Raw genomic sequence first — 25,924 nt, forward strand, 5'->3', positions numbered from 1 at the left:
ATTAATAAGTTCCTCCTAACACTCCTGCTAAAATGCCCCACAGGTCCCCATGGTAAACCACTTTCCTTGTTCTGCAAGTATCAATCAACACAGTTTTGTTACAGGGATTGTATGGTATTCTCTGATGGTTTTTCCTTTAGTCATGTATGAATATGAGAGTTGGACTATAAAGAAAGCTGAGCACCAAAGAATTGATGCTTCTTAACTGTGGTGTTGGAGGAGACTCATAAAAGTCCTTTGGACTGCAAGAAGATCCAACCAATCTATCCTAAAGGAAATCAGTCCTGAATATTCATTGGAAGGACTGCTGCTGAAGCTGAAATTCCAATATTTTGGCCACCTGATGCAAAAAACTGACTCATTGGAAAAGACCCTGATGCTGGGAAAGATTGAAGGTGGGAGGAGAAGGGGATGACAGAGGATGAGATGGTTGGATGGCATCACCGACTCAATGGACATGAGCTTGAGTAAACTCAGGGAGTTGGTGATGGACAGGGAAGCCTGGCCTGCTGCAGTCCATGGGGTCGCCAAGAATCGGACACAACTGAGCGACTAAACTGAACTGAATTGGTCTTCTCCGATGGATGGGCATTAGTACCCCTGTCTGTTCTCAAAATAGTACGCATAATGATTCTATTGAGTCAGTTCCTGGAAGGCCTCTCTGCAAAGTGCCACAGTGGCTCCCCATCTCACTCATTTAAAGCCAGTGACCTTACAATGACCCTGTAAGGTCTTAACTGAATGGCATTCAAACTTGGTTGCATATTAAAAATCACATAGGGAGCTTTAAAATTGCTAAGCCTGGGTTGCACCTCCAAGTGACTGCAATGTTAATTGGCCATGACAGCTAGAGCTTTAGAAGCTCTCTAGATATTGGAATGGTCAAAAAGTTCATTCAGGTTTTTCCATGAGATGTTATGGAAAAACTACAAGGAACTTTTGGCCAACCCAATACTTCACAGGGCCTTCCTTGGTGGCCCAGACAGTAAAGAAACTGCTTACAATACTGGTGAGACCATTCCCTGGGCAGGGAAGATCCCCTGGAGGAGGAAATGGCAAGTCGCTCTAATATTCTTGCTTAGAGAATCCTATGGACAGAGGAGCCCAGTGGGCTACAGTCCATAGGGTCACAGAGTTGGACACGACTGAGTGACTTTCAATTCTTTCTTTCAATACTTCTCAAATGCAGTCAAGGTTGAGAAGCGCAGCTTTAGATCATTTGTTTATTTTTCTGGCCTCATTTCCTATTATTTTTATCTTTTGTTAAAGAAAACCCTTTATTTTCTCTCTTTTTTTTAGAATTGTTTTTATTTATGTATTTTTGGCTGTGATGGGTGTCCGTTTCCACGCGGGCTTTTCTCTAGCTGTGCCACGTGGACTCTGCTCTCTAGTTGTGGCGCAAGGGCTTCTCATTAAGGCGGTTTCTCTTGTTGCAGAGAACGGGCTCAAGGGCACCCAGGCTTCTTTAGTCGGGGCCCATGGGTTCAGCAGTTGCAGCTCCCAGGCTCTAGAGCACAAGTTCAATAGTTTTGGAGCACAGCCTTAGTTGCTTCAAGGAATGTGGGATCTTTCCTGATCAGGGATGGAACTTGTGTCTCCTGCATTGGCAGGCAGATTCTTTACCTGAGCCCCCAGGGAAGCCCTTATTTTTTTTCTTATAATCACTCTCTTCCAGCCAAACAAATCATTTGCTATTGCTCAAACTCACCGGATAGCCTCCTGTTTCAATCCCTTTGTTCTTGCTTTCTGCCTGAAAATCTTTTCTCTGAGATATTCTCAGTTTATTTCCCTTCCCTTCTTCAGTCTGCATTAAACCACCTTGTCCTTGAGAGCTACTATGACAACCCTATTTAAAACTGCAAAGTCATCCCCTCCATCATTACCTGATTGCCTTTACACCACTCTATTTCTTATAACATATACCCCTTCTAAAATAGTATGCACTCTGCTCATTTATCATAGTTTCAGTCTCTCCCCTACTTGGAACAAGTTCCAAGAAGAGAGGGATATCTGTCTGTTTTACTTATTGTGGGATCTATATGCTTGGCATAGACCAGGCACTCAAAATGCACTTGTTAAAGCATCAGTGGTGACCTTCCTTTTTCCAGAAATAATTTTTTTCTCATTTCTTATTTTCCCCCATATTCTTGATTCTATTACTGAGTTAGACATACTTAGTTGGGACTCCCTAATACAAGCCCACTTATCAGTCCATCCACTCCTAAAAATTCACTCCTATTTTTTTTTTTAACTAGGTTTCTCCTTTGCCAGAGTTCCCTAATTGTGTGTCTCTCTTTAGGTTCTATTTGACCCCTTTTTTTCCATCTTACTTATAATTATATTTAATTGCCTCTCAAAGGAGATGTAATTAAATATCATATTTCATCTGGAATGGAAAACCTCAAGTGGTGTCACCACGTCAGATTTTCAGTTAAAAACACTGGCTCTTAGCCTATACTCTCTCCCCAGTATATTCCATCCAATATCAAAGTTTCAATTACTTTATTATGTCAATAAAATTATTCAATAATTATTTCTTCAACTCACTGTCCTCTTGTTAATGCCAGAACTATCCAAACTACAGACAATAATGATCTCCTCCTTCAATCTTACTTCTCCATCTTACTCACTCTATATCCTGTGATTCCAGATAGAAATACTGATAAGTACTACATAAGACACCCATTTTCCATTCTACCAAAATTCATGGATGCCCCTGGCGTCCAGTGGTTTAAGACTTCACCTTCCAATGCAGGGAAGACTAGACACAGACCTTATACCCTTCACAAAAATTAACTTCAAATGGATCACAATCCTAAATGCAAAATGTAAAACTATAAAAATCCTAGAAGATAACTTAGAAGAAAATTTAGATGACCCTGGGTATGGCAAAGACTTTTTAGGTACAACACCAAAGCATAAGCTACGAAAGAAATAATTAATAAGCTAGACTTCATTAAAATTAAAATTTTCTGCTCTGCAAAAGACAATGTCAACATACAGTATTTCTCTTTCTGTGTTTGACTTATAAGTCACAGGTAGGTAATATATAGCACAGGGAATATAAAGTCAGTAATATTATAACTTTGTATGGTGCATAATCTATAAAATATAGAATTATATGTTGTATACCTGAAACTAATATAATACTGTTAAGTCAACTATACTTCAATTAAAATTTAAAAAGACAATGTCATGAAAAGAGTGACAAGACAACCCACAGACTGGGAGAAAATACTTATGAAAGACACAGCTGATAAAGGACTCTCGTCCAAAATTTTAAAAATCTTAGCACTCAACAATAAGAAAATAAACTACCTGATTAAAAAATAATCCAAAGACTTGAAGACACCCCACCAAAGAAGATACACAGCTGGCAAATAAGCATATGAAAAGATGCTCCATGTTTGTACATCATCAAGGAAATGCAAATTAAAACAACACTGAGATACCACCACCCACCTATTAAAATGGTCAAAATCTGGAACACTGATGACAATAAATGCTGGTGAGACTGTGGAGCAACAGGAACTCACATTCATTGCTGGTGAGTATGTGAAATGGTACAGCCACTTTGGAAGACAGCTTGTCAGTTTCTTAGAAAATTAAACACAATCTTACATATAATCCAGCAATCATGTTCCTTGGTATTTACCCAAAAAGGAACCAAAAATGTATGTCCACACAAAATCCTGCACATAGATGTTTATAGCTGCTTTCTTCATATGAAATATTGAACAATGGAATATTAATCAGCACAAAAAAGTAATGCACTTGAAAGCCAAGAAAAAACCTTAAATGCATATTACTAAATAAAATAAGCCAATCTGAAATGGCTATAAAGCATATGATCCCAACTACCTGACCTTACAGCAAAGGCAATAAACACTATGGAAACAATGAACGGATCAGTGTTTGCCCATAGTTGGGAGCAGGTGAGGGATGGAGCAGCAGAGCACAGAGGATTTTCTAGGGCAATGGAAATATTTTGCATGATACTGTAATGATGGATGTATGTATTTATATATTTGTCCAAACCCATAGAATGCACAACACCAAGAGTGAACCATGAGGTATATTGTGGACTTCGAATGATCATGATGTGTCAGTGTAGGTTCATCAACTCTAAGAAACACCCCATCCTGGTGGGTGATGCTGATAATGGTAGGGGTTATGCATGTATTGGGAGTAGGGGTTCTACAGAGGCTCCCTACCTTCTCAGTTGTGCTGTGAACTTAAAATTGCTTAAAAATTTTTTTTTATTATATTTTATTTTTTAACTTTACAATATTGTATTGGTTTTGCCATATATCAACATGAATCCACCACAGGTATACACGTGTTCCCCATCCTGAACCCTCCTCCCTCCCCGTACCATCCCTCTGGGTCATCCCAGTGCACCAACCCCAAGCATCCAGTATTGTGCATCAAACCTGGACTGGTGACTTGTTTCATATATGATATTATACATGTTTCAATGCCATTCTCCCAAATCATCCCATCCTCTCCCTCTCCCACAGAGTCCACAAGACTATTCTATACATCAGTGTCTCTTTTGCTGTCTCGTATACAGGGTTATTGTTACCATCTTTCTAAATTCCATATGTATGCATTAGTATACTGTATTGGTGTTTTTCTTTCTGGCTTACCTCACTCTGTATAATAGGCTCCACTTTCATCCACCTCATTAGAACTGATTCAAATGTATTCTTTTTAATGGTTGAGTAATACTCCATTGTGTATATGTACCACAGCTTTCTTATCCATTCATTTGCTGATGGACATCTAGGTTGCTTCCATGTCCTGGCTATTATAAACAGTGCTGCGATGAACATTGGGGTACACGTGTCTCTTTCAATTCTGGTTTCCTCAGTGTGTATGCCCAGCAGTGGGATTGCTGGGTCATAAGGCAGTTCTATTACCAGTTTTTTAAGGAATCTCCACACTGTTCTCCATAGAGGCTGTACTAGTTTGGATTCCCACCAACAGTGTAAGAGGGTTCCCTTTTCTCCACACCCTCTCCAGCATTTATTGCTTGTAGACTTTTGGATCGCAGCCATTCTGACTGGCGTGAAATGGTACCTCATAGTGGTTTTGATTTGCATTTCTCTGATAATGAGTGATGTTGAGCATTTTTTCCTGTGTTTGTTAGCCATCTGTATGTCTTCTTTGGAGAAATGTCTATTTAGTTCTTTGGCCCATTTTTTGATTGGGTCATTTATTTTTATGGAATTGAGCTGTAGAAGTTGCTCGTATATTTTTGAGATTAGTTGTTTGTCAGTTGCTTCATTTGCTATTATTTTCTCCCATTCTGAAGGCTGTCTTTTCACCTTGCTTATAGTTTCCTTTGTTATGCAGAAGCTTTTAAGTTTAATTAGGTCCCACTTGTTTATTTTTGCTTTTATTTCCAATATTCTGGGAGGTGGGTCATAGAGGATTCTGCTGTGATGTATGTCGGAGAGTATTTTTTCTATGTTCTCCTCTAGGAATTTTATAGTTTCTGGTCTTATGTTTAGATCTTTAATCCATTTTGAGTTTATTTTTGTGTATGGTGTTAGAAAGTGTTCTAGTTTCATTCTTTTACAAGTGGTTGACCAGTTTTCCCAGCACCACTTGTTAAAGAGATTGTCTTTAATCCATTGTATATTCTTGCCTCCTTTGTCAAAGATAAGGTGTCCATAGGTGCGTGGATTTATCTCTGGGCTTTCTATTTTGTTCCATTGATCTGTATTCCTATCTTTGTGCCAGTACCATACTGTCTTGATGACCGTGGCTTTGTAGTAGAGCCTGAAGTCAAGCAGGTTGATTCCTCCAGTTCCATTCTTCTTTCTCAAGATTGCTTTGGCTATTCAAGGTTTTTTGTATTTCCATACAAATTGTGAAATTATTTGTTCTAGTTCTGTGAAGAATACCATTGGTAGCTTGATAGGGATTGCATTGAATCTATAAATTGCTTTGGGTAGTATACTCATTTTTACTATATTGATTCTTTTAATTTTAAAAAAAGGCTAGTGCACTAAGAAAAAAATTTTGGTATCTTAAGACTAGGGCCAATAAAAGAGTCAATCTATAACTTTCACTCTAACTCCTACATACTTCTCATCAGAATTAGAATCATGGCTATATTAGTGTAATATAGATCTCCCCACTAGACTATAATCCCTAAGAAGGTAGGAACTACATGTGTCTTGTTCACCCTGTAAACAGCTGTTGAATCAAGTACAGTGCTTGATAAATATTTATTGAATGCATAAACTGCACTGCCGAGGACAGCAAGTGTTAAACTACACCTGCTTCCTGCTATTATCCACTCTTTTCAGGCATTCTCCCAAGGTATCCACTCCTCTAGCCCAATATTACAACACTAACGCCCCAGGTAAAAACTTTCCCAGCTAATTTGCCTCACTCTACTTTTATCGACAGTAGATAAAATTGATTACACCATGCAAACTGTGCTTCCAGTGAACTTCACCTGTGCTGTATGGAATTTTCAACTGAAGTCAAGAAATGTTTATTCTCAAACTTTTCATTAAAATTTCCCCACAAGTTTCTCATTTTAGAATCTGATTCATGCCTATCCTAATCCACCCTTATTGTCTATGAAGCAAAACCAGCTTTTTCTATTAGTTACATTTTTATGTATATCTTCATCTATTTTTTTAATTTATTTTTAATTGAAGGATAATTGCTTTACAGTATTGTTTTGGTTTCTACCAACACAATATGAATCACAAACATCAACCTGAATTAGCCATAGATTTACCCATGTGCCCTCCCACTTGAACGTCTCTCCCACCTCCCTCCCCATCTACCCCTCTACATTGTTACCGAGCCCCGGTTTGAGTTCCCTGAGTCATATAGCAAATTCCCATTGGCTATCTATTTTACATATGGTAATGTATGTTTCCACGTTTCTCTCTCCATATCTCCCACCTTCTCCTTCCTCCCCACCGCCAGCTGTGTCTATAAGTCTGTTATCAATATTTGTGTCTCCATGGCTGCTCTGCAAATAGGTTCATCAGTATCATCTTTCTAGATTCTTGTCAGAATCTTCATACTCTTCTCCATAGTGGCTGTATCAATTTGCATTCCCACCAACAGTGCAAGAGGGTTCCCTTTTCTCCATACCCTCTCCCAAAGTTATTATTTGTAAATTTTTTGATGGCCATTCTGACTGGTATGAGGTGATAACTCATTGTAGTTTTGATTTGCATTTCCCTAATAATGAGTGATATTGATTATCTTTCCAAGTGTTTATTAGCAATCTGTAGGTCTTTGGAGAAATGTCTGTTTAGGTCTCTTGCCCACTTTTTTATTAGGCTATTTTTCAGGTTCCAATTTGTATGAGCTGCTTGTATACTCTTGAAGTTAATCCTTTGTCAGTTGTTTCATTTGTTATTATTTTTTCCCATTCTGAGGGTTCTCTTTTCACCTTACTTACAGTTTCCTTTGCTGTGCAAAAGCTTTTATTAGGTCCCACTTGTTTATTTTTGCTTTTCTTTCCATTACTGTAAGAGGTACGTCATAGAGGATCTCACTGTGATTCATGTCATAGAGTGTTCTGCCCGTGTTTTCCTCTGAGTTTTATAGTTTCTGGTCTTATATTTAGGTCTTTAATCCATTTTGAGTTTATCTTCGTGTGTGGTGTTACAAAGTGTTCTAATTTCATTCTTTTACCAGTAGCTGTCCACTTTTCCCAGCAGCACTTACTGAAGAGACTATCTTTGCTTCATTGTATATTCTTACCTCCTTTATCAAAAATAGGATATCCATAGATGCAGGGGTTTATCTCTGGGCTTTCTATCTTGTTGGTCTTTGTTTCTGTTTTCATGTCAGTACCATCCTCTCTTGATGACTATAGCTTTGTAGTATAGTCTGAAGTCAGAAAAGTTGATTCCTCCAGCTCCATTCTTCTTTCTCATGATTGCTTTGGCAATTTGGGGTCTTTTGTGTTTCCATATTAATTGTGAGATTTTTTCTTCTAGTTCTGTGAAACATTCCATTGGTAATTTGGTAAGGATTACATTGAATCTATAGATTGCATTTGGTAGTATAGTTAAGTTCACAATATTGATTCTTCCTAACCCAGGAACATGGAATCTCTCTCCATCTGTTTATGTCATCTTTGATCTCTTTCATCAGTGTCTTATAGTTCCCTGTATACAGCTCTTTTCTATCCTTAGGTAGGTTTATTCCTTGGTATTTTATTCTTTTTGTTACAATGGTAAATGGGATTGATTCTGTTAGGCGAAGCACACTGACTGAAACTGCCCACCCTGGCCACGCCCTTTAGTAACCATTCGCATGAGTTGTTTTATGACAGGAGATCCCGGTAAGGAACACGGAACTAATAAGCGACCACCAACCGGAAGAGTTTGGGAAAGGTCAAAAGGAGACACCGCGTGTCCGTCCACATCCCAGAATCCCTCTTGCTAGCATCCATCTTGGCTGGACGATGCATGCACCACCAGGAAAGACTCTGAATTAGAATGATTTGCCAAAGACAACCCGGAAACTAATCCCATTACCACAAAACCTGAGACTGTGAGCCACGCAGCAGAGCAGTTCTCCTGGGTTCCCTTACCCTCCTGCTCTCCACCCGGGTGCCCTTTCCCAATAAAATCTCTTGCTTTGTCAGCACATGTGTCTCCTTGGACAATTCATTTCCGAGTGTTAGACAAGAGGCCAGTTTCGGGCCCTGGAAGGGGTCCCCCTTGCAACAATTCCTTGATTTCTCTTTCTGATATTTCATTGTTGGGGTATAGGAATACAAGTGATTTCTGTGTACTCATTCTGTATCCTGCCACCACTTTGTAAATTCAGTGATTATCTCTAGAAATTTTCTGAAGATATCTTTAGGGTTTTGTATGTATAGTATCATGTCATCTGCAAACAGTGAGAGTTTTACTTCTTTTCCAATCTGGATTCCTTTTCTTTCTTTCTGTTCTCTGATTGCCACAGCTAGGACTTCTAAAACTATGTTGAATAGTAGTAGTGAGAGTGGGCACCCTTGTCTTGTTCCTGATCTTACAGGGAATGCTTTCAGTTTTTCACCATTGAGAACAACATTTGCTGTGGTTTTGTCATATATGGCCTTTATTATGTTGAGGTAGGTTCCTTTGATGCCCATTTTTTGAAGAGGTTTTAATCATAAATGGGTGTTGAATTCTGTCAAAAGCTTTTTCTGCATCTATTGAGATTATCATATGGTTTTTATCTTTCAATTTGTTAATATGGTGTATCACATTGGTTGATTTGCATATATTTAAGAATGCTTGCATGCCTGTAATAAACCCAACATGATCATGGTGTTACGACCATTTTAATGGGTTGTGGAATTCCGTTTGTTACTCACAGCAGAGCAAATATATTAACATCTCTACATACTCTACACACATTTCTTTTAGCAGATATTAAGTACAACCACTGTTTATTATTATTATTAACCAGGTTACTGGCAATAGATTATCATGACTTCTTTTATGCACACTGTCTAGATTTTCTCACTAGATTGCTTTTCCCTAAAGTAAAAACTCCTTTCTGTGTCTACCATACAAACCTAACAAAGTGTTGGAAATGTTCAAACAGTCTTAAAATACAGTCACTGGAAATACCAACCTATTTTAATGCCTTTCTTATAAATACCCATGGGGGTGAAATGGTTCACAGTCTTTGAGAACTTTACAAATTTAAGCACCCTGAAGACTCAGTGGGTGAAATGAAAATCAATCCCAAGATCCATTTTTCACACCACCTCTATCTCTACTGAACTAACTGCATGACCACAACCACAGGAAGAGCTGTGATATTCATTGTGTGTGCCTATTTTTCTTAGCTATACATTATTTAATACATATACATTCATTTTAAACAATGTCAGGAACAAAATAAGTGCATGAGAACTGTGTAACAGAATTTATATTATTATCATACCATCTTTAAACCCATGTTTAATTCTACACCCCAAAGAAAGGGGTTTCTATCAACCTTGGAGGAAAATGATAACTTCACTATCTACAGTGGTAAAGTTCTTCAAGGCAAGGAGACAGGGACTGTTAAGCAAATCTAGTGTTCAACAGGAGAGGATGATTAAATCCACTTATATTTCTCATCACAACCATCACTAACCTGAAAATAGAAACTAATGGACAACTGTAGCAGGTGTGAAACTAAAGAGAAGGACTGAAGTAGTTGGGGTATACAAGCAAAAATAATGCCACTTATACTTCTAGCTTATAATTTTCAGAGTGAAGAAGAACAATGAGCATGCCGAAAAACAAAATCCAAGTGCCTCTTGATGAAAGTGAAAGAAGAGAGTGAAAAAGCTAGCTTAAAACTCAACATTCAATAAACTAAGATCATGACATCTGGTCCCATCACTTCATAGCAAATAGATGGGGAAACAATGGAAACAGTGACAGACTTTATTTTCTTGGGCTCAAAAATCACTGCAGATGGTGACTGCAGCCATGAAATTAAAAGATGCTTGCTCCTTGGAGGAAAAGCTGTGACAAACCTAGACAGCATATTAAAAAGCAGAGACATCACTTTGCTGACCAAGGTCCGTATAGTCAAAGGTATGTTTTTTCCAGTAGTCATGTATGGATGTGAGAGTTGGACCATTAAGAAAGCTGAGCACTGAAGAATTGATGCTTTTGAACTGTGGTGCTGGAGAAGACTCTTGAGAGTGCCTTGGACAGCAAGGAGATCCAACCCGGCAATCCTAAAGGAAATCAGTCCTGAATATTCATTGGAAGGGCTGATGCTGAAGCTCCAATACTTTGGCCACCTGATGCGAAGAACTGTCTGATTGGAAAAGACCCTGATGCTGGGAAAGATTGAAGACTGGAGGAGAAGGGAACAACAGAGGATGAGATGGTTGGATGGCATCACCAACTCAATGGATGTGAGTTTGAGTAAGCTCCAGCAGTTGGTAATGGACAGGGAAACCTGGCTGCAGTCCATGGGGTTGCAAAAGTCAGACAGGACTGAGCAACTAAACTGAACTGAGCTCAACACAATGATGCACACAAAATCTTTCCATAGATACTCTTAATAATGTAACTTATTGAAATTTAATCTTAAATAATCATAGAAAAAGACTTTCCTATTAAATACATAGATTCATATTCTCAATAGAATTTTCAACTGAGAAAATTCACTGTCTACTGCATTACCTATTTTATTATTTTATCCCTACTGTCCTGAATTTCTCTAGCCTAACAACATAATTATCCACAACAAAGACTGATCAAATCATCATGGGTTATTTACCAGATTTTGCTTGTCTACAGAAATAGTTTTCTCTTTCCTCAGTGATCAATGGCTCCACAATTGAGAATGAATGGATTTTTTCTCAACTTCATGGTTTTATGTCACAGAAATGATGAGCCTTTCACCAGAAACAACTTCCCATTTAGTCTTTTACAGTTACCTCTGTCTAGGGAGATCTTTTTTTTTTTTTGGACTGGAAAACAGTGTCTAAATCATGGAGGACAATATGAAGAGAAAGAGAACCCGGTTTGGTAAGGAAAAAAATAGCAAGGTCTCCTTCTTTCTACAAAAACGTGTAGACTGATATACATTTAAGCAAGATGCTAAATAATTAGCAAATCTAGTTTTATTTGGAGACCCTTTTTTTCCCTGGCAGTCGGGCCTCTAGAAAACAGCATTAGATAGAAAACAGGAAATAGCTTATTTCCACATCTTTCATTAAAATAAAAAGCAATTGGTGGTTATACAGAAAAGTACATTTTAGGAAGCCTTAAATTCTATAATTGAGTTTATATATGTTCAATCTCACCAAAAAAATACCTTCTCAAAGAACATTTTTTTTAGAATATAAGCAGTAAAAGCAGAGCCTTCATTAGATCTCTCTAACATACATGCACACACAGACACAAATATATACACATTCTCAAGAAATAGAGAACAAAAGAAACACAGATATGGAAAATTCAAGCTTTCTCATAATGCTATTGTGTCATGAAAGAAATCTGTCTCACTGCAGAATACAAAAATTGCTATTGGAAGGTAAAGCAAAGTGAATCAAAATGTTAGTCACTCAGTCATGTCCGACTTTTTGAGACCTCATGGTCTGTAGCCCATTAGGCTTCTCTGTCCATGGAGTTCTCCCGGCAAGAATACTGGAGTGGGTAGCCATTCCCTTCTCCTGGGGACCTTCCCAACCCAGGGATCAAACCTGGATCTCCTGCATTCAGGTGGATTCTTTACCATCTGAGCCATCAGGGAAGCCCATTGGAAGGTAAAACATTAGTAAAAATACATGGAGATGGCCTCCAAAGCATCAACACATAAAATCACTCGGCCTCTACCTCACTATCAGCTATAGAAATGCCAGGGTTTAATACATACATTTTTATATTTAGCAGACATAGTAGTTTGGGAAAAATAAACAGCCAACATTTAAGTTTGAAAAGTCAAATCAGAAAAATAATAAATCACTCTCCTTTTCTGCTCAACCTGCCTTGGCTTAGACTTTATTGAATTCAAACCAAGTACTGATGTATGTGTTTTTTCCTGTGAACAGAGAGAAAAGTAGAAAATAAGAAATTGTGTAGATCTATTTTTAGAAAGGAAGCATATGCATTTTCTGCTAACCAGTTTTTAGACAGAAATACAAGTGCTTAGAAAATGATGTTTGGGAATATTATAATACCTTTAAAACACAGAGAGTTGTTTAAAAAAATACAGGCTTTCTCATCTATCTGATAAACTATGTCTTTTACCAAAACTGGTTAAAAATTACATTTGGTAATTTTTTCCTAAAAAGTTCAAAGATATTTTAGAGACACAGAATATCTAAATCATAGTAAGTTTAACAACTTTTTTGAGGTAAGTCATAATCATTCTTATTATAAAGAAAGACAACTCAAATTAGGTCCGAGATAGTTGTGAAAATTAGAATAAATTGCATTTAGATATTAATATTTGAAACCCTAGAGGAGCAATATTCCTTTTACAGAGAATTTATTTTTATGTGTAGAAATCCTGAGTGTGGTATCGTCTCTTCCTCCTTACAGATAATCTTTTTTTTTTTTTTTAAGCAATTAAGCTTTCTATGATTATACAGTGGAAGTCAAAAATAGATTTAAGGGACTAGATCTGATAGATAGAGTGCCTGATGAACTATGGGCAGAGGTTCATGACATTGTACAGGAGACAGGGATCAAGACCATCCCCATGGAAAAGAAATGCAAAAAAGCAAAATGGCTGTCTGGGGAGGCCTTACAAATAGCTGTGAAAAAAAGAGAAGCAAAAAGCAAAGGAGAAAAGGAAAGATTTAAGCATCTGAATGTAGAGTTCCAAAGAATAGCAAGGAGAGATAAGAAAGCCTTCCTCAGCGATCAATGCAAAGAAATAGAGGAAAACAATAAAATGGGAAAGACTAGAGATCTGTTCAAGAAAATTAGAGATAACAAGGGAACATTTCATGCTTCAACTAAAAAGCTCTTGATGAAAGTGAAAGAGGAGAGTGAAAAAGTTGGCCTAAAGCTCAAGATTCAGAAAACTAGGATCATGGTATCTGGTCCCATCACTTCATGGGAAATAGACGGGGAAACAGTGTCAGACTTTATTTTTTGGGGCTCCAAAATCATGGCAGATGGTGACTGTAGCCATGAAATTAAAAGACGCTTACTCCTTGGAAGGAAAGTTATGACCAACCTAGATAGCATATTGAAAAGCAGAGATGTTACTGTGCCAAGAAAGGTCCGTCTAGTCAAGGCTATGCTTTTTCCAGTGGTCATGTATGGATGTGAGAGTTAGACTGTGAAGAAAGATGAACACCGAAGAATTGATGTTTTTGAACTGTGGTGTTGGAGAAGACTCTTGAGAGTCCCTTGGACTGCAAGGAGATCCAACCAGTCCATTCTAAAGGAGATCAGCCCTGGGTGTTCTTTGGAAGGATGGATGCTAAAGCTGAAACTCCAATACTTTGGCCACCTCATGTGAAGAGTTGACTCATTGGAAAAGACTCTGATGCTGGGAGGGGTTGGGGGCAGGAGGAAAAGGGGACGACAGAGGATGAGATGGCTGGATGGCATCACCAACTCGATGGACGTGAGTTTGAGTGAACTCCGAGAGTTGGTGATGGACAGGGAGGCCTGGCGTGCTGCAATTCATGGGGTCACAAGGAGTTGGACACAACTGAGCGACAGAACTGAACTGAACTGAAGCGAAGCTCTCTATGGGAAATCTGACAAGTTAGTTCTCTGCTAGACTCTCAGCCTAAAATCACTGTGCTTACTTCTCTTTTTTTGTTGCAAAGACGACAAAAGATGCCTACTTTTACTCCAAATTCTTAACTTCATTTCAACTCACAGCTGGAATCTTTAATGTATGAATTCATAAAAATGGGTTGAAGAATTAGCATTTGTATGACAAAACAGATTCATCAGGATAAAATCAGCCTTGCGGGGGTTGGGGGGGGGACAAGCAAAGAAATAAAGACAAAGATTTTAGAGATATGAAGTTCATTTGCTTATTTTTTAACTCAGTTCACTATAATCATGGATCCAATGCCAAATAAAGATTCCCATCCTCTTTTTGTGTCTATAAATCTTTTAAATCCCTGAAACACACAATTGGAATGGAAAGAAATTTAGTACATTTCTGATTTATGAGATGTAATGTGATAAACACAATAATTTCTAAAGAGAAAAGATTAAGGTTTCTCTCTTTTTTAAGGATATTAATGTTTTAAAACTTCCAGACAGAATTCCTAAGATACCATTTGACATCCTAGGGGCCTGAGAGCATGATTTCTCCTCCAAAAGTAAATTCTTTCACTGGATTCAAATTTCCTATTGCTCAAACTGATCAAGGAAGCAACTTTTAATTTCTGGAAACTATCATTTTCAATTTAATGATGAACTTGAAAGGACAGAAAGGTTGCAAAATGTGTGGTTAAAATCTGGGAACAGATCACCCACATGTAAGATGACCTTCCACCAATTACAAACTACACAACATTAGGAACACATGCCAATTATAATCACATTGTGTCCCAGCTCCAAATCTACCCTCTTGGCTCTGCTTTGAGATAACAGAGCTGGACTGTGCAAACATTTCTCTTTTCAATAGCTCATGCAATGGTTGGCTTTCTTAATAAAGAGCAAAGAATGACACAAAGCATGGCAGAACAAGGACCCTCCCTTTTTGGTTCCAGGGTATTTTTCTTGTTTTTGTTCTTAAACCATGACAACCAACCTTATAAGACAATGCAGTTAAGTCACCCTTCAGTGAGTTTTGCAAGTATCTTGGTGGATAATTTCTTCCTTGAATACTAAGCTGTTAACAAAATCTAGCCCACAGCACCCCAGCAGATTTCTCCAAATGGAAGAACACTTCCAAATACACCTTCAGGCCAACATTACCCAAATACCAAAATCAGAAAAGGATGCCACAAGGGAGAAAAATAAAGGGCCAATATTTCTGATGAACAAAGATCCTCATCAAACACCTCAATAAAAATATTAGCAAACCAAATTCAAGAGCACCTTAAAAGGTTTAAACACTAGGATCAAGAAGGATTCACTTCCGGAATGCAGTGATGCTTCAGTATTTACAAATGTAATACACCATGTAACAAAATGAAGTAAATGTGATATATCATGAGAACAGAATGAAGGATAAAAATCATATAATCATCTCCATAGATGCAGAAAAAGCACCTAACAAAATTCAACATCCATTTATGATAAAAACTCTCAACAAAGTGGGTATTAACAGAATGTAGCTCAACATAGTAAAAGCCATATATGACAAGCCCACAATCAACATCATAATCTATGATGAAAGCTGAACATTTCTCCTCTAAGATCAAGTACAGGACAAAGATGCCTACACTTATCATTTTTATTTAACAGTATTAGAAGACCTAGTCACAATATCCACCAAGAAAAATAAAATAAAGAGCATCAAAATCAGAAACAAAAAATAAAACTATTTGCAGATGACATTATAAAAGATTCCCCAAAAATCTGTTAGAACCAATCAATGAATTGGTAAAGCTGCAGGATACAGAAACAATATACAAAAATCTATTGCCCTTCTATATATCAATAATGAACTATGAGAGATAAATTAAGAAAAGATTGACACTTAAAACTGCACCAAAAAAAAAACAACACAAAGTATTAGGGAATCAATATAACCAAGGGGGTGAAAAACCTGGACACTAAAATCTATAAAACATTGATGAAAGACATGGATGATGACACAAGTAAATGGAACAATTTTCTATGCTCAATGAATTGTAAGAATTTATATTGTTATAATGTCCATGCTACCCCTCCCCGCCCTTCACCCCCTCCCCCCCACCCCCCGCCCTGCCTATGAGGCAATCTACAGATTTAATGTAATCCCTAACAAAGTTTCAGGGGTATTTTTCACAAAAATAGAACAAAGTGTCCTAAAATTTTTATGGAACCACAAGAGACACCAAATATCCAAAGCAATCTTGAGAAAGAAGAACAAAGACAGAGGCATCTCACATCCTGATTCCAAATTATATTACAAAGGTATCATACTTAAAACTATGTTATTGCCATACATAAAAACAAACATGGATCAATGGAACAGAATAGAGAGCCCAAAAGTAAACCCACCCATAGATAATTAATGTTCAATAAAGAAGGTAAAAATAAACAATGGGGAAAAGATAGTCTCTTCAATAAATGGTGCTGGGAACATTGTACAGTCACATAAAAATAAAACCAAAGTGGGCCACTCTCTTTACACCATACACAAAAATTACCTCAAAATAGATTACAAACTTCAACATAAGACTTGAAACATAAAAGTTCTAGAAGAAAACACAGGCAAGAAGCTCCATGACAAAAGTCTCTGAAACGCTTTTTCAATTTGACACCAGAAGCTAAGTCAACAAAAGCAAAAATAAACAAGTGGTATTACATCCAAAAGGTTCATCCCTGTTTCTGGTTCAGAGTTCCTAAAATCCTTGGAATTTCCTAAGTGTGCATGCGTGCATGCTAAGTCACTTCAGTCCTGTCCAACCCTTTGCAACCCTATGGACTGTAGTCCACCCAGCTACTCTGTCCCTGGGATTCTCCAGGCAAGAATACTGGAGTGGGTTGCCATTCCCTTCTCCAAGGGATCTTCCCAACCCAGGGATCAAAAGTGCATCTCCTGAGGTTCCTGCACTGCAGGTGGTTTGTTTACTGCTAAGCCACTAGGGATTCCTAAGTATGGAGAATAACAAAGTTGTGTATTCTCATGTTAATTAGGCAACTTTGGAGTGAACCTAAGGACAGAGGGCGGTTGCCAATGGAACCAAATATGTGATTAGAGGTTGGAACTTCTAGTCCTACCCCTGACCACCGAGGAGAGGAGATAGGCTGGAGGTTGAATTGGTGGCCAATGATTCAATCAATCACATTAATATCTATGTAATGAAGCCTTCATAATAACCAAAAAAGATGGAGTCTGGAGAGTTTCTAGGTTGGTGAACACGTGGAGGTGTTGAGAGAATAGCACCTGGAGAGGACACAGAAGCCCCTTATCCTTTGCCCCCACTCTGTGTCTCTTCCATCGAACTGTTGCTGAGTTAGATCCTTTTATAATAAACGGGTCATCTAGTAAGTAGAATGTTTCTTTGAGTTCTGTGAGCTGCCCTAGCAAATTAATCAAATCCAAGGAGGGAGTCCAAGGAACCTGATTTAAAGCCAGCCCATTAATAACAACCTGGACTTGAGATCATCATCCAAAGTACAGCAGAAGAAGGGGGGCCATCTTATAGGACTGAGCCTCAACCTGCAGAACTTAATGGCATCTCTAGGTAGATAGTGTCAGAACTGAGTTAAAGGTGTAGGACACTCAGATGGTGCCCTGAATTTATCTGAAGAAAACAAAAACACTAACTCAATAAGATATTTGTGCCCCCTGCTCACTACAGCATCACTACAATAATGAAGAAAATGTGGTACATAGACACAATGGAATAATATTCAGCCACAAAATACAAAGGAATCTTGTCGTTTGTGACAACAAAGATAGACCTTGAGGGCATTAGGCTAAGTGAAGTAAGTCTGACAGAGAAAGACAAATACCATATGATTTCATTTGGAATCTAGAAAACAAACAGACAATAAAAACCCAAGGTCCTAGTTCAGGGAACAGATTGGTGATGGCCAGAGGCAGGGAATTGGGGATCAAAGGGTACAAACTTATAAGTCATGAGGATGTAAAAACATAAGCATGGTAATAATAATCAATAATATTATATTGTGCATTTGAAAGTTGTTAAGTGAGTAAATTTTTAAAGGACAATGGAGATTCCATATGCTACAACTAAGATCCAATACAGCCAAATAAATATTTGTTTAAATAAAAGTTCTCATTATAAGAAAAAATTGTATAACTATGTATGGTGATATAACTAGACTTATTTTCATGGTTATTTTGCATTATATTCAAATATCAGAGCACTGTGTTGTATGCCCGAAACCAATATAATGTTATACATTAATCACACCTTGATAAAAATATTTTTAAGATATTAATAACAAAAAAAGAAACATTCTTCATTAATTAAGTAGCATGTACTTTACATTCAGAGAGTAAATATGTACCCACAGATCTTAGTCGAGTGAGTCTGGACTCTCTCACTCACCACAGTTAGCTTCCTCTGCTCCATCTGGACAGTCAGACGTGAAATCATGCACCCTGCTGGATGAAGTCCAGCCTGCATCCTCAGGTGGCGCAAGTCCAGCTTCAAATTAAGAGATGGAGAGAATAAAACATCTTTTTCTCCTCCAACAACTAGATGGAATGTGTAATTGTTTCATGAACACTAGTTTTTAAATGGGCTAAAAATGGCAAGCATAGGGTCTCAATAAATCTCTGGCCATAAATGTAACATAATTCACCATAAGTAGGACTAGACAAGTCCCCTTCTACTCCCGTCCCTAAACTCCTGCTTGGTAGAAATACTAAAGTCCATGAAGGAGATCTTAGAATTGCCTACTGGATAAATTTGTACAAATGGTAAGAAAGTTTTTTCCTTTGTGTAAAATCATTGGTCTTTCAGGAATAATTCACCTAAGTTTGGCCTAATGAGAATTATGCTCTAACCAACTGAGCTGGCGTGCCAATTGAAGCACACATGAATGAGTTTTGAGTTAATTTATGAAGAGAATTCTCTGTAAGTGAGATCAAGTATTCTCAGAGACTTCTACTAGGGTTAATTTTACTGATAATTTCAAACTTTTAACCACTTCGGCTTCCAAATACACTGCCCTCAATGTCAACTCTAATACCTTCCTACTATTCCAATTCTGGTGATGCAGCATTTAATTAGGAGAAGGAAAATATTTAATTAATTAACAGAAATAAGGTAATTCTGGTTAACCCTCCAAAACTCATTAATCATTAAATCTGCTGCTTTACATTCTGTAATGTCTATCAACACCCCCTCCCCCTCCCCACACACACTCACACTACACACAGCTTAGAATGGTTTATTGTAAATTCAGGACACATATTCTGAATAATGTAAAAGCATGTTAACACAGTACAGTTAGGACATAGAATATACAGCCTCACCAATGAAAGATGCCTTTAATAAAGGATCTTTAATGAAAAGTTCTGGGGAGGAGCCAAGATGGCAGAGGAGTAGGACGGGGAGAACACTTTCTCCCCCACAAATTCATCAAAAGAGCATTTAAACGTCGAGTAAATTCCACAAAACAACTTCTGAATGCCGGCAGAGGACACCAGGCACCCAGAAAAGCAACCCAACTCTTCGAAAGGAGGTAGGAAAAAATATTAAAAACAAAAAAAAAAGAGACAAAAGAGGGAGGGACGGAGTTCCGTCCAGGGACGGGAATCTTAAAAAGAGAGAAGTTTCCAAACACCAGGAAACCTTCTCACTGCCGAATCTGTGCCGAGCTTTGGAAGCACAGAGGGCAACATAACAGGGAGAAAAAAATAAACAAGCAATTAAAACTCTCAGATTGCGAGCCCTACGGTAACTCCCCCAGCGGAGAAGCAGCGCAGACGCCTGCATCCGCCATTAGCAAGCCGGGGCTGGGCAGGGAGGCGCGGCGTGGGCTGCATCACTGAGAGTAAGAATCTGGCCTGAATACCCTGAGCGCTATCTGAGCGAAATAATTTGGGCTAGCAAACCAGACTGTGGGATATCTACCACGCGAAAAGCCAGCCTAACCTAAGACCGCCAGGCCCGCGCACGGAACAAAGGACTGAACAGAGATAGCCGGCTGCAGATCTTCCCCCTCCGGTGACAGGCAGCCAGAGTCGGAAGGGGGCAATCGCAGCCCCAGAGAGACATTATCTATAAAACTGTAAGCAGGCTTCTTTGCTAACTAAAACTTCTTGGGGGTCTGGACGGTCAACATCTGCCTGAGAAGGTGCGCCGGTTTTAACACCCAGATAACCGAGTGGCGGGGAGGCGATAAGTCGCAGCATTGGCGCTCGCCAAACACCTCATCACCTGAGCTGCTCGGACCTGGGAAGAGCACAAAACGCAGGCCCAACTGAGTCTGCGCCTCTGAGGACTACCCGAGTGCCTGAACCTGAGCGGCTTGGACCTGGGAGGTGCATGCAGCCCAGGGCCAGCCTCGGATTGTTCCCGGCGGAACAACCTAGAGTCCGAGCAGTGTGGACAGGGAGGCTACACGCGCCGTGAGCGGGGGCAGACCCAGGGTGGCTGAGGCACTGCGAGCCCACGCCAGTGTTATTTGTTTGCAGCATCCCTCCCTCCCTCCCTCCCCACAGCGCGACTGAACAAGTAAGCCTAAAAAAAAAAAAAAAAGAAAAAAAAGTGTCCTCCACCGTGCCCTTTGTGTCAGGGCGGAAACCAGATACTGAAGAGACTAGCAAACAGAAGAAGATATAACAGAGGGAAACGCCTTGGAAGCTACAGGCAATAGATCAAAACCCTGTGGTTACTACGGACTACATAGGAAGGGGCCTATAGATCTTGAGAAATATAAATCTGACCAAGGAACTAGCCAAAAATGAACTGAACCCACAACACCCACAAAAAAAACACAAAAAAGTCCTAGATATATTTTTATTATTTTTACGATCATTCTTTCCTTTTTTTTTTTTTTAATTAAAAAAAAAAAATTTTTTTTAAGTCCTCTATTGTTCCTTTAAATTTCACTTTTATAACCTATTACTTTGCAAAAAAAAAAAAAAAAAGACCCTATTTTTTTCTTCTTCAGCAAACTTCATATATATATATTTTATAATTTTTTGACCTTGTTTTTTGTCTGTTTTTGTTTTTGTTTTTTTCTTCTTTTCTTTAACATTGTATTTTTGAAATTCCAAACTCTACTCTAGATTTTTAATTTTTGCTTTTTGGTATATGTTATCAATTTTGTACCTATAGTTTTTTTTTTTTATATAATTTCTGACTTTTTTTTTTTTTTCCTTCTCTGTTTCTTTCTCTTCTTCTTTTATATAACATTGTATATCTGAAATTCCAAACTTTACTCTAGATTTTTAATTTATGCTTTTTGGTATTTGATATCAATTTTGTACCTGTATTTTCTTTATAATTTTTGTGACATTGTTCGTATTTGTTTTCTCTCTTTATTTTTCTTCTTCTTTTTTTTTTTTTTTTTTTTAACATTGTATTTTTGAAATTCCAAACTCTACTCTAGATTTTTAATTTTTGCTTTCTGGTATTAGCTATCAATTTTGTACCTGTACTTTCTTTATAATTTTCGCAACCTTGTTTGTTTTTGTTTGTTCGTTTTTTCTCTCTTTCTTTTCCTTCTTCTTTTCTTTAACATCGTATTTTTGAAATTCCAAACTCTACTCTAGATTTTTAATTTTTGCTGTCTGGTATTAGTTATCAATTTTGTACCTGTACTTTCTTTATAATTTTCGCGACCTTGTTTGTTTTTGTTTGTTCGTTTTTTCTCTCTTTCTTTTCCTTCTTCTTTTCTTTAACATCGTATTTTTGAAATTCCAAACTTTACTCTAGATTTTTAATTTTTGCTTTTATGTATTTGTTACCAATTTTGTACCTTTAAGGACCCAATCTTCAGGACCCATTTTTCACTAGGGAGTGAGATTACTGGCTTGACTGCTCTCTCTCCCTTTGGACTCTCCTTTTTCTCCACCAGGTCGCCTGTGTCTCCTCCCTAACCCCTCTCTACTCTACCCAACTCTGTGAAATTCTGTGTGTTCCAGACGGTGGAGAACACTTAGGGAACTGATTACTGGCTGGATCTGTCTCCCTCCTTTTCATTCCCCCCTTTTATCCTTCTGGCCACCTCTGTTACCTTCCTCCTTCTTCTCTTCTCTGTATAACCCCATGAACATCTCTGAGTGGTCCAGTTGTGGAGTGCACATAAGGAAGTGACTACTGGCTAGCCCACTCTCTCCACTATTGATTCACCTCATCTCATTTGGGTCACCTCTAACTCCCTCCTCCCTCTTCTCTTCTCCATGTAACCCTGTGAACCTCTCTGAGTGACCCTCACTGTAGAGAAACTTTTCATCTTTAATGTAGATGTTTTATCAATGGTGCTGTATAGAAGGAGAAGTTTTGAAACTACTGTAAAAATAAGACCGATAACCAGAAGCAGGAGACTTAAGTCCAAACCCTGACTCCAGGGAACTCCTGACTCCAAGGAACATTAATTGACGGGAGCTCATCAAATGCATCCATACCGACACTGAAACCAAGCACCACACAAGGGCCAATAAATTCCAGGGCAAGACATACCAAACAAATTCTCTAGCAACAAAGGAACACAGCCCTGAGCTTCAAGATACAGGCTGCCCAAAGTCACCCCAAAACTATAGACATCTCATAAATCATTACTGGACATTTCATTGCACTCCAGAGAGAAGAAATACAGCTCCACCCACCAGAACACCGACACAAGCTTCCCTAACCAGGAAACCTTGACAAGCCACCTGTACAAACCCACACACAGTGAGGAAACGCCACAATAAAGAGAACTCCACAAACTGTCAGAATACAGAAAGGACACCCCAAACTCAGCAATTTAAACAAGATGAAGAGACAGAGGAATACTCAGCAGATAAAGGAACAGGATAAATGCCCACCAAACCAAACAAAAGAGGAAGAGATAGGGAATCTACCTGATAAAGAATTCCGAATAATGATAGTGAAATTGATCCAAAATCTTGAAACTAAAATGGAATCACAGATAAATAGCCTGGAGACAAGGATTGAGAAGATGCTAGAAAGGTTTAACAAGGACCTAGAAGAAATAAAAAAGAGTCAATATATAATGAATAATGCAATAAGTGAAATTAAAAACACTCTGGAGGCAACAAATAGTAGAATAACAGAGGCAGAAGACAGGATTAGTGAATTAGAAGATAGAATGGTAGAAATAAATGAATCAGAGAGGATAAAAGAAAAACGAATTAAAAGAAATGAGGACAATCTCAGAGACCTCCAGGACAATATTAAACGCTACAACATTCGAATCATAGGGGTTCCAGAAGAAGAAGACAAAAAGAAAGACCATGAGAAAATACTTGAGGAGATAATAGTGGAAAACTTCCCTAAAATGGGGAAGGAAATAATCACCCAAGTCCAAGAAACCCAGAGAGTCCCAAACAGGATAAACCCAAGGAGAAACACCCCAAGACACATATTAATCAAATTAACAAAGATCAAACACAAAGAACAAATATTAAAAGCAGCAAGGGAAAAACAACAAATAACACACAAGGGAATTCCCATACGGATAACAGCTGATCTTTCAATAGAAACTCTTCAAGCCAGGAGGGAATGGCAAGACATACTTAAAATGATGAAAGAAAATAACCTACAGCCCAGATTATTGTACCCAGCAAGGATCTCATTCAAGTATGAAGGAGAAATCAAAAGCTTTTCAGACAAGCAAAAGCTGAGAGAATTCTGCACCACCAAACCAGCTCTCCAACAAATACTAAAGGATATTCTCTAGACAGGAAACACAAAAACGGTGTATAAACTCGAACCCAAAACAATAAAGTAAATGGCAACGGGATCATACTTATCAGTAATTACCTTAAACGTAAATGGGTTGAATGCCCCAACCAAAAGACAAAGACTGGCTGAATGGATACAAAAACAAGACCCCCACATATGTTGTCTACAAGAGACCCACCTCAAAACAGGGGACACATACAGACTGAAAGTGAAGGGCTGGAAAAAGATTTTCCATGCAAATAGGGACCAAAAGAAAGCAGGAGTAGCAATACTTATATCAGATAAAATAGACTTTAAAACAAAGGCTGTGAAAAGAGACAAAGAAGGTCACTACATAATGATCAAAGGATCAATCCAAGAAGAAGATATAACAATTATAAATATATATGCACCCAACACGGGAGCACCACAGTACGTAAGACAAATGCTAACAAGTATGAAAGGAGAAATTAATAATAACACAATAATAGTGGGAGACTTTAATACCCCACTTACACCTATGGATAGATCAACTAAACAGAAAATTAACAAGGAAACACAAACTTTAAACGATACAATAGACCAGTTAGACCTAATTGATATCTATAGGACATTTCATCCCAAAACAATGAATTTCACCTTTTTCTCAAGCACACATGGAACCTTCTCCAGGATAGATCACATCCTGGGCCATAAAGCTAGCCTTGGTAAATTCAAAAAAATAGAAATCATTCCAAGCATTTTTTCTGACCACAATGCAGTAAGATTAGATCTCAATTACAGGAGAAAAACTATTAAAAATTCCAACATATGGAGGCTGAACAACACACTGCTGAATAACCAACAAATCACAGAAGAAATCAAAAAAGAAATCAAAATTTGCATAGAAACGAATGAAAATGAAAACATAACAACCCAAAACCTGTGGGACACGGTAAAAGCAGTCCTAAGGGGAAAGTTCATAGCAATACAGGCACACCTCAAGAAACAAGAAAAAAGTCAAATAAATAACCTAACTCTACACCTAAAGCAACTAGAAAAGGAAGAAATGAAGAACCCCAGGGTTAGTAGAAGGAAAGAAATCTTAAAAATTAGAGCAGAAATAAATGCAAAAGAAACAAAAGAGACCATAGCAAAAATCAACAAAACCAAAAGCTGGTTCTTTGAAAGGATAAATAAAATTGACAAACCATTAGCCAGACTCATCAAGAAACAAAGGGAGAAAAATCAAATCAACAAAATTAGAAACGAAAATGGAGAGATCACAACAGACAACACAGAAATACAAAGGATCATAAGAGACTACTATCAACAATTATATGCCAATAAAATGGACAACGTGGAAGAAATGGACAAATTCTTAGAAAAGTACAACTTTCCAAAATTGGACCAGGAAGAAATAGAAAATCTTAACAGACCCATCACAAGCATGGAAATTGAAACTGTAATCAAAAATCTTCCAGCAAACAAAAGCCCCGGTCCAGACGGCTTCACAGCTGAATTCTACCAAAAATTTAGAGAAGAGCTCACACCTATCCTGCTCAAACTCTTCCAGAAAATTGCAGAGGAAGGTAAACTTCCAAACTCATTCTATGAGGCCACCATCACCCTAATACCAAAACCTGACAAAGATGCCACAAAAAAAGAAAACTACAGGCCAATATCACTGATGAACATAGATGCAAAAATCCTTAACAAAATTCTAGCAATCAGAATCCAGCAACACATTAAAAAGATCATACACCATGATCAAGTGGGCTTTATCCCAGGGATGCAAGGATTCTTCAATATCCGCAAATCAATCAATGTAATACACCACATTAACAAATTGAAAAATAAAAACCATATGATTATCTCAATAGATGCAGAGAAAGCCTTTGACAAAATTCAACATCCATTTATGATAAAAACTCTCCAGAAAGCAGGAATAGAAGGAACATACCTCAACATAATAAAAGCTATATATGACAAACC

At 38.0% G+C, this 25,924-nt stretch overlaps 1 protein-coding gene across 12 annotated transcripts in view; it reads right to left on the reverse strand.

Annotated features, from left to right (window-relative positions):
* The window catches only part of MALRD1 (MAM and LDL receptor class A domain containing 1), a 754,524-nt gene that overhangs the window by 464,150 nt on the left and 264,450 nt on the right, over positions 1-25,924 (reverse strand). For 10 of the 12 annotated variants that reach the window (XM_086334563.1, XM_086334554.1, XM_086334556.1 and 7 more), the window contains one exon: positions 18,656-18,754. The exons of the other annotated variants lie outside the window; for them this stretch is intronic. In XM_086334563.1, coding sequence (XP_086190689.1) covers positions 18,656-18,754 — 99 coding nt within the window. The remainder of the gene's footprint in view (positions 1-18,655; positions 18,755-25,924) is intronic. 12 annotated transcript variants of the gene reach the window in all.

Source organism: Bos grunniens, chromosome 13 (assembly GCF_055505025.1).
Source record: "Bos grunniens cultivar Pamir isolate PY7600 chromosome 13, Bosgru_T2T1.0, whole genome shotgun sequence".
NCBI lineage: Eukaryota > Metazoa > Chordata > Mammalia > Artiodactyla > Bovidae > Bos > Bos grunniens.